Source organism: Notechis scutatus, chromosome 1 (assembly GCF_049901735.1).
Source record: "Notechis scutatus isolate UNSWTSFEM ecotype Mainland chromosome 1, rNotScu1.2, whole genome shotgun sequence".
In the NCBI taxonomy this organism is placed as follows: domain Eukaryota; kingdom Metazoa; phylum Chordata; class Lepidosauria; order Squamata; family Elapidae; genus Notechis; species Notechis scutatus.
Window position 1 is genome coordinate 39755302 of NC_142009.1, and position 10704 is coordinate 39766005.

The following is a 10704-nucleotide window of genomic DNA, read 5'->3' on the forward strand; positions in this document are numbered from 1 at the left end:
AGAGGATAACAAGCGGAGTGAAAGTGAATCTCTTGGGGGCGGGGAGGGCTTGGCAAACAAATCACCCTGGACCAAATCATACAGCGGGGGCGTTCAGGATTGCCCAAAATAGGAGACGCGGGGATGCGGTCTCTTCCTCGGCAGAAAAGTAGCACCTCAAGGGAGAACGTTCATCCTTGCTTTTCATCAAATGGGCTCGTTGACTGTGCAAGGAAAGATGCATTCTTAAACCCAAACACCAATCCCTTATCTTCCTTTTTCAAGATTTTAATGATCAGACAGCCCCATTTAACTCAAATGGCCTTTATTTCCAAATGAATAGGCATAAGAGTGCAGCCCAAATTGTTCGTTGAAACTGATGAACACTTGGACAACTAATTTAGTTTGCTGCACTGGCAATCTTGAAAACTCAGTGGGGTTCTAGCTATTTTATTGTGTCCTTTAAAAGAACCAGAATTTATTTTAAAGAACTATTTGCAGCCAACTCTTACAAAGCCTCAGGCTCTCAATACTGAAAAATTTGCTAGGGAATACCACAAGAGTAAAACAAAGTTTGGAGGTGTGGGGGAAATAGAAACAAAGTAACCACATTACCTATGTATCCGACTGACACATACACAAACACAGGGTGTGATTGATTTTGTCCCTTTTTGTTTGTTTTGTTTTACAGTAAACTACCACTTTCCTTCTGTTAAACTTCAAAGGTTAATTGTCAGTCTTAGATCAGAGTAGTGGCCTTTTATAAGTCTTAACAATTTAGCTGCTTCTTACAAGGAGACCTAGTTTACAGGGTTTTTTCCCTTCCATTTAATGACCTCTCCAGCTTCCAATTTTATTTCAGAAAGGGGAACATTGGGATCATCAACACACAGGCACACACACACACACACACCCTTCCCTCCTAATGGAATTTCCATCTCACTGCTAGCACTCCCACACTACCCTGTGGAGCCAGGCTGAAGCCAATCTAATCCAAGGTGTTCTGGCATGAAGTGAGTATTTTCGTTAAAAAATGCAAGCCAATCTATGATGCATGGAGGAAGAGGAGGTTTGAGGTAAAATGGAGTGGAGATCTGCTTGATCACAATTGGTCCGAGAAGCTGCTAAGGAACTGCTTCCTTCCATCTGAGCCCTGTGTTCAGTGCCTGTTTTGCAATGTTTATCCTTTAGGCAAACTAGGAACCCAGCTTCCATAGGCACTTTCCTTATCTTCTTTTTTTCAAACCTGGTCAACCTAGAAGACTCTAAGCCCTGAAAATTGTATCCAGCTTGTCCAGTTACATGTGTGTAACTGAAAGTACAATTTTAGTCTTTCTCAGTTCCTCTCCTGTGGGATGCTCTTCTGAAAAGGTCATTCTACCACTGGATGTAACCAGTACAAATCTGGCTTAAGTATGCAGTAAAAAATTTCCTCTTCTATCCTTTTGGTTGACAGAGCTATAGTGTATGCTTTAATTTGCATGCTTTGGTTTGACACTTAATATGTTTGATTTGACACAAGAATTAGTGACATTATTTTTTAGACCTCTCAGCAATTTATAACACTTATCAAGTGGTGGTATCTGGGTTGTAAAATCTGGGTCGCCAGTAGATGGCAGCCACTCTTTCCTCTCACCTAAATTTGCTGACAAGTTGATAGGTCAGTCATTGTTTTGAGAAATTATGTGGATACACTTCACAGTTGAATGCATCTCACACACACCAAACTCCTAATCTGAACTCTGATTCCTATACAATGGCAGCACCTGCTGCACAAATCCAAGTGAGTCCTATATTGCAGTTAAGAGAAACAAACTTTTTGCTATCTAATGATGATTATCATAGCCTATTAGCCAGGATTTTGAGACCATTGATCTAACTCTGAGTTTAATTGGTTTGTTCTTGGGAAATTTAGGCACTACTTTTTGTGTCTTTAAAATCTGGGGTTCTCCTGAATTTATGTATTGCTACCCTAATTATGTGTGGAATATAATAGCTCTGCCCACTATGTAAAACAATTGAGACTACTATTGCACATATACCAATTATACTTTGGTTAGCTGAACATTATATTCTTTAAATCCATTTAAATAATTGTATGACCATATTTCAACAAAAAGTAATCCCTTCTCCAATCTCTGTGTAAAGGAAAACCAGTACACTGCAGTATTGTCTAACATTAGACAGGGCAACAGATTAGAAAAAAAAAACAATTGTCTGTTAACCAAAGTCCTAGAAAACTATCATTAACATTGAGTCATTTTCGGTTTTTAGGTTTTTTTCATCCCAATACAGTAACACACTATAAAACATAAATTTTATAATGTGTTCTTATCCCAACAGTTTAAGAATACTCTACTGGCTTGTCAACATATATTGGTTAATTAATATAGTCCTTAAATGTTGCAAAAAGAATTTAACTGAATCCCTATACTAGTAACCAAGAATTCCTTTCATATCCAGACACAATGGCTCTTCCGTTCTAATTTGCAATCTCAAATTCCAAGCTGAGATAGAAGCAAAATGGATTTCTACCAAATCATAGGAATTCTCAGCTTCTGCTTCTTTGTCCAGATAAGAAAAGCAGACGCTTTTGAGCCATTGCAGGACACTTAAATTGACAAGAGAGATTCAGCATTGTGAAAGAAACATTGTGCCCTTTAAAATATGTAAGGTTCATCTTTTCTTCCTAAATAAGTACATGGAGAACATGCTGGTACTGCTCCAGTGAACTTAATTTTTTATCTTAATTCTTAATAGGTTTAAATCCATTAATAGTGGCTTAAGTAATTTCAGGACTTGATACAGTAATTGGTTTATTGGACTGTGCTAAGATTTATAGGATATATATGGTACATTGATATTGTGTGAATGAATGTTAAATAGTTCCAATAGTGTTTCATTACAGATATTAAATGTATGGGGAAAATAAGCAAGAACTGTGGTACCCCCACAGAGAGGGTTCACCTGTTTATCTGTCCCATGCTATGAACTAGAACTTCCAATTCAGGAAGGAGTACAGTACACCCCTCCTCCCAAAGTGCTTAAGGATACTAGAATCAGTCATATTGATTGCTGCTGACAGCAAGTAGGATGAGAAGGGCCTCACTCCCTCTATTTAGTTCCCAAGAAAGAATATCTACTACAGTTTCTACAGTAATGTTATTTTGATTACATATCTAATCTGAACCAATACTGGAACGCATTCAGATCATCTTCTCTGCAATTGTCATCCCACTTTTTCTTCAACAATTTCTCCCCCAAAGATACTTCTTCAGGAGCAAGTGTACCACTACCTCTTCCAAGATGACACATACCATCCCTTCTCCCAAAGAAGCATTAGTCATTTGTTGAATCTAAATGCAGACATATAGTTGCTCAAAAGAGCCAGGTGGGGCATGGATCTAGCTCTCAGGTGGCAGAGTTCTTGATGCAAAGGATCTTACCACTTCTTGAGAATTCACAAGACCAAACAAATCGCAGATATCCATGCAAGACCTTCTCCAAGTCTCTTCATAGAATTATGTTCATGAGCAGCCTAGACCTGGCTGACTAACTTTTATTGACAAAATATTCAGCAAATATGCTGTGTGCTGCAGGAAAGTTTTTCCTTCTGTCCTTCATTAACAGGGTCATCTTAAACATAACACAATTTTGTCACTGAAGTAACCACAGTCAAGAAACAGCCACACTAAATCTGGATTGATACCTGTACTCAATTCATATTCTAATTCCTTGTCTTACACCACTGCAATTTTAGGCATCACTTCTGCTACTATCTCTCTGGATTCCTTGGTACATTTGATAAGATCAATAGGCAATGAGATCACTTGGTGCCTTTTTCATCTCTGAGCTCCAAGGTTGAACAAAGCATATGGAGGACTTTCTGCCAAACTGCTTGGAAAATCTTCAAGCAACCAACCAGATCCGTTAGGCACCTCAGGTAGACTTTGCTAATTGGCTCTATTATTTGGAGAATTCACAGGTCTTGGTAAGCCATAGGTTGACCAGGAAGTAAACTGAATGAAAAATGACTGAAGACAAATATGTTATCTGTTGCAAAGTAGTACAATAGGCAACCATTTTGTTTCAAAAGCATTCTAGGGCTTTTACTTTTGAAAAACAAAAGCTATCCTTGAAGAGCCAGTGTGATGTGGTGATTAAGATGTGGACTAGAAACTAGGAGACTGAGTTCTAGTCCCACCTTATGCATGAAAGCCTGCTGGGTGACTTTCACCCAGTCACTTTCACTCACTCCAACCCACTCAATAAGATTGTTGTTGTGGAGAAAACAGGAGGACTGGGTATTGTGTATTAAGGTGAGATAACAATCAAATAAATAAATTCATTTTAGCCTCTTAGCATCCCTCCCAAACTTTTCTCCCCCAAATCTTAAAAAAATAAAATAAACAAATTACTATTCCAGAAAGTTTTATAGGGGCTTGTGGTCCACAAACTTCACTTGTGGCCTCATAAGATCTGTGACCCAGCCATTGTAGAAAATAAATGAGGGATAAAACAAGCTATGGCTCACTGTGATAAATAATCAGCCAGCTGGGAGGTTAACTGAGCTCTGATTACTGTGACTGTACCATCCTGACCAATAAAGCTCCCAGAAACCAACTGAAGCAGATGAAAGATCATTCACACTAATCCGGCTATATTTTGTGTTTAGCCACAAAACTAGACATAAAAGTGCATCCCAGCTAAAAAAATCTTTTTCTAGGACATGAGCAAATAAGAGGATTGTTTCCCTGCATAAATATGCATAAGAAAGGATTAAGCAAATATATGCTACAAGATGAGAAGGGCTAACAATATTACTGCTTTGTGACTGATTTTAATATAAATTTAATTATGGGGTTGTTTATGCTAGTTTTAGCTAACCTGTTTTATATCATTCTAAATGACTTCAGAAATGCAAAAATCAAGAAAGAAATCAACAAAGTAGCAACAGACATGCCTGCAAAACACTTTTGGAGGTATGCACTAAAATGTTTCAAACTTCACATATTTCACGAATTCTTCCGCTGTATTGTACTAAAACATTACAATTCTAAACCAAAGCTTCCCCTGTTCAATTGCTATATAGAAATGAACAGAAAATAAAACAAGTTAGCTGGCAGTAAACAAAAACAGTTCCTAAACTGCAGATGTGGATAATGTAATGTAGGATGAATATATAAGGATAGGTAAAAACAGAGAAATGGCCAATTCAGAAATTGCTGCAATGTGTCCTTTTGCCCTTCAAAACCACAGGCATATGTAGTTCATTGTATAAAAAAACCCCTGCAAATGTAAATCAGTATACTGTATATGTAAAATTGCATGCAGTTTTCTCTCTATACATGAGCTTTTCATTAATCTTCCTCTACCAGATGTTTTCCTTTTACCCAGCCCCCTTTAATAGCTGCCTTACTATCTTAAAGGTTGAGAATGAGATAACAAAAGGATTTCAGGAATCAGCAACGTAACATGAAAATAACCAAGGTCAAATCAGTCAGTCATGTTAAAATCTATTCTCCCTTAGTTTATATTTCAATCTAAATAAATCTTATGAATTTTCTAGATAGCTTGAGGGTGATTCAAGGGTAATTCCTCTTTTATAAGTATCAGTTTAACATTTGTTTTTGAAAAAAAAGCATTATTTTCTTCAATACATAAAATCCTCCCATGTTTCCATTAGTCAAGATTTTTAATATTTGTTCCACTGTAGTACAGATCAATTCTTAAAAAAACATAAAACATGAGATATAAACTTACTCAAGACAGTGTTGTTCAACATCTATTGTGAAATTGTGGACCACTACCACCCTTCAAAAAAACTTCTAAAGGGAATATTTAGCTGGCAGTGTATTTATTCTACATTCATAAAGCACATTGACGTAGTTAATACAGTGGAGTAACCTGATGGAAGAACAGCTATCTCTTATGTACTAGTAGAATTCATACAGTAGTGAATTGTAGTGAATCTGTGAATTCCTGGTTGGAGGAAACCCTTGCAAAAAAAAAATGAATGGAAATATCAGTATATTTAGATGGCAATTTCAAATTCCATGGAGCAATCAACCAAGGATTGATTCAGCCTCTAATAGGGCCTGATAAGACTTTTAGAAGTCTGCTAGAATATGAAAACAAATATATCTGTGAAAGAAGTAGTGTGAATCTCAAGAGCCAAGCCACCATTCTCAAGAGGATTGAACAGGATAGGGAAAATAACAAACTACGATGTAAAAATGTAAGCAGTGATGCAAACAAATCCCTAAATCTCTGCATTGCACCTCTTACGGTGTATTCTTGGTTACATGAAATTCCACAGCAGTCCTTCTGTACACAGCTTTACTAATTCAGTAACATTATATCTTATCTTATATACCAGCCTTTATCTGATGACCTTTTCAGTGTTTTTCTTCTCTGCATCTTATTCCAGTTGGTGAAGGTGATTTCTTAGTCATCACTTTTGTGTGAAAAATAAGTAAGACAAACAAAAATAAGAAACAGGTCCATCACAATTTTACATTAACTCCTTCTCTGGCCTTCTTTCTCCTTCATTTCAAAAGACAACAATTCTACGTTTTCAGTTGTTCATTACAATTAATAGGAATTTGTATTAGTCACATTGTATTGAATGTTTCAGTAAAAGCATTTTGAGGCGGCCTCTCTTAGAAAAGCTAAAGTCATTAGAAGACATACTACAATAATTGTATAGTTGGACAATGCCAAAAAAGTCTTGATGTATCTGGTTATTTCTTGTAAACAAGGATGGATGAGCAGGAGTGAAGGAAAAGACAACTACTGCATTGATGCCCAATCTGTTCATCTAGTATGCATCAAAATATACACAACTGAAGAAGTTTGGAGATGGAAATTAAAACTTATCCAAAGTGTATGATAAAAAATTATGGTTGAGTTCTATGCATGCTATCCATACAATATTCATTTTCCTGCACGTGTTTCTGACCATACCAAGTTCAGTTTAGATTTTGCTGGCTAACACAACCAGTGTGGTTTCAATTTTATGCACAACATCAAAGCCTAAACTGAATTACAGCCATATCCAGGCAACAGGTGATTTGACCAACTGAAATCCAGTCCCAGTATCGGTGTTTTCTCTGTCGCAGCATAATTGTAAAAACAGCTAGCCAACCAATACTATCGGCTTTTGTTCTTCTTGGAATTTCCCTGGATCGAGAAAAAAACAGATATGATAATTTTGTTTAAAATGGCAGAATGCTGCTGTATAACTGCATTGGATTCTGCACTTCCAGCTCAATGTTTAGATGGCAACAGTTATGCATGGCTTCTTTTAAAGTTTTTAAATAATTTATTTTGCTTGAATTAATTTTACCAAGAAACTGGCATTGGGGGGAGAAATCACCACTTGCAAAAACCAAAGGTTTTAAATGTTAGTTACAAGCTCAATTTTGGAACTTGGGAATGCAGCAAGGAAGTACCAGATTCCATACAGGAAGAAGACAGCTGAGAAGACATCTGATATGCCAGCTAGATTGGATTCATACTACAAATATGCTAGTGCATCTTCCAGCTAGTCAAATGATTTTTTAAGTCACTTTAATAAATGGTTGCAATTTTATTTCAAAAATTGTTTAGTACAAAAGCATATTATAAACAAACATAAATAGATATAAAGGTTATTATTTAACACATTTCAGAAATGAAGCTTTGCTCACAAGACACTCTGGCTGCCTGGAAAAAAGGGAAGTATTTTCATTAGTGAGAAATAAAATTACGGTTTGGGAGCTAAATTAATTAGTTTCTTCAAGAATTTCACAGTACTGATTTCTAACAAATCAGTATATGGTTACTGGCTTGATTTCATGTCATACTTAGTTTGAATTCATATGAATCTTGATGTAAGATTCCAACTGACATAATGCTATGTAAATTGTCAAGAAGCAATCTGTTATGAAGGCCTTTAAATAAAAGTAGTAAGTAACCAGTAATTTTAAAATCAGAAGGCAGAAATTTTATTCAGACCTGAAGGGTGATAATTAGCCTTCATATAACAGAACTGCATGCATGTTTTCTCATTCACGTCTCATCAAATTAACTCACAATAACGCTATGCCTGAGCAGACAATTGATTCATTTCAGTCCAGAAAAATGGCATCAATTGTTAACAGTTCAAGGTTTAAGATAGTGACTTGTTATCAGAATTCCTTCTAAATGGAGAGGTCAAGGAGTGAGTCTAAAATCATCTAACTATGCTATGACTCACAATTTCAAAGCTCAATAAAGTCTTTGTCCACTCACTCAAAATAGTCCCTTTCTCTATTTCTCTTATTTCAGTGCTTTGCACTTGCTATTCCTAGGTATAAGTCAATATCTTCACTTATTCATCTTCTCAAAACATGTATCTTTAAACTTTTCTTCATCTCATCTTAATTTAGTGGCTTGTTTTGTGCTATCCATCCTGTTACCCTTTATTCCAAAAATAGTATCCCTTTCCTGAACATATCTAAATACTTAATGTAGAATATATTCCTTCTGAATGAAACTTTAATATATCTTCTATCTGCGAGGCAGAACTGTGGACATAATTAAACATTAAACCACAGACAATCTTCATTGCCAAATCAAAACTCTCAAGCTTATTTTGCATAATTCACCGACCAGAATTTATAGTGTACTCATCTGTGTATCTTCCTTGTGAGGCCTTAAGGTATTTTCACAGATCATTTAGTTAAACACCCAGAAATGCTCAGAACAATACAACACTCCAACAAATTGCACAAGAAACCAAATATCACTTGTGGCATTGAGATTACTTACTTTGTTAGCCAGTTTTAATGTATCTATCTCTTCCCGTTGTTTGGTTAAGGTTTCATTCATACTGCAAAGGTGGTCACTCATCATGCTTAACTGATCTTCATAGCTTCTCTTGGTTGTTGTCAGCTCATCCTAAAAATTCAGAAGGACAGCTTTAGGTTCTGTCCAACATTACAAAACAATGACACATTGCTGCAATCAATAAATAGCCCATAAAACAGGACACACTGAGAGAGAGAGAAAACAGCTTCATATTCTAATGCTTATTGTGATTTTGCACTTCCTTTAAGATGTTGATCAATTCCTGTTTTAAAGAATTACACTGGAATTACACTTACGACTAGGAGGATGGCAAATGGCGTTGAACACCAACCACTTTACAACAGGAACTCAAAGAAACTTTTTTACCTGAACAACACATAACACAGCAGGCTTGGAAAAGAAACTCTAACATCATCACTTTATCTGGCAAACTGCCCCCACCCCCACCCCCACGATGAGAAATTTATTGAGACCAGGCAAATTTTTAAAAATCCAACCAACAGAACTGGATTGTCCATTGGAGCTGAGCAGCTATAATAAATTCAGATACAATAATTAAACTTTCACCAATTGAATAATGCTAAAAATCATAATTAAAACTGGAAAACAATTTTTAAAGAATGGATTACACCATTACCCAAAGTTTTTTTTAAAAAACTTGCCTGTAACTTGCTGATGTTAAGTCTTGTTAATTTCATTTTTTCCAGTGATGATTCTTTTGCATTCTCTGATAGAGTAAGCCGTTTTACAAGTGCTCGGCACTATCAAAAAAACAAAAAACAAAACCACAGTTAAGTTAAGTTTCCAACAACTGTACCTACAGCATATACATATGCCCCAGAAATGATGACTATTTGATCTCCTAATATTCTTCCTCTGGTTTTTCAAGTTATGTTAATGTTCTTGTTGATAGGTCATCTGATCCTACTGCCTCCTGTCGCTTTTCTTCCTCAATTTCTAGCTTTGGACATAGCCCAATACTCTTCTGCTCCCAGCCAGATCCACTACTTTGGTTCCCCTTTGTCTCTTCATATTTTTATTATGATTCAATAACAAAAAGTTTTGATCTATGCTGGTAGTCCTCAACTTATGACCACAACTGACCCCAAAATTTCTGTTGATAAGCGAGACATTTGTTAAGTGAATTTTGCCCATTTTATGACCTTTCTTGCCACAGTGGTTAAGTGAATTACTCCAGTTGTTAAGTTAGTAACATGTGAGTCTGGTTTTTGCATTAATTTTGCTGGTCAGAAGGTTGCAAAAGGGGATCAACATGACCCTGGGACACTGCAACCATCATAAACATGAATTAGTTGCTAAGCACCCAATTTTTATAACATGACCATGGGGATGCTACAACAGTCATGTTAAATAGTCATAGATCACTTTTTTCATTGTCATTACTTCAAACAGTCACTAAATGAACAGTTGTAAATTGAGGACTACTTGTTTCTTAACCTTGTTTTTAGCAAAAACTCTGCAATTCTTTCTATCACTAATTTGCTGAATATCTCCTTACATTGTACATCCTTTTCATTCTGTAACCTCAGCCTATCAAACAACTTATTTTCTTCAAAAAAGTTTTTTTTTGTCTGTTTGCACCTTCAGTTTTTCCTCATTATTAGCTCTTGCTGCTTTTTCTCAATAAACTGTTGGCTTCCTGCACTAATTTTGGGTTGTTTTTCAGTCATTTCCTCATACAGCTGAACACTGCGCTGGAACAGAAGGAGTTGTGCAACTTCATTCATGATAAGTTCATTCTTTGCTCTTTTCCTGTACCATCAGTCTGTGTAAACAACACCAGTTCATCCCACTCAACCCTAAAAACGACAAGTGTTTTGATACCCTGCTTTCCATTCTGCTTAAGAATTTGCCTCTAAAGCCAAGTGAATC

The 10704-nt window shown here is 36.2% G+C and overlaps 1 protein-coding gene across 1 annotated transcript in view; it reads right to left on the bottom strand.

The window, feature by feature from the left end:
- Positions 1–5655: 5655 nt before the first annotated feature.
- PPP1R21 (protein phosphatase 1 regulatory subunit 21) overlaps positions 5656–10704 on the bottom strand; it is a 28412-nt gene continuing 23363 nt past the window's right edge. The window contains exons 20-22 of the mRNA XM_026684794.2: positions 9474–9572; positions 8773–8901; positions 5656–7161 (exon numbers count right to left, since the gene is read on the bottom strand). Of these exons, the coding sequence (XP_026540579.2) occupies positions 7132–7161; positions 8773–8901; positions 9474–9572 (258 nt within the window). The 3' untranslated portion in view covers positions 5656–7131. The remainder of the gene's footprint in view (positions 7162–8772; positions 8902–9473; positions 9573–10704) is intronic.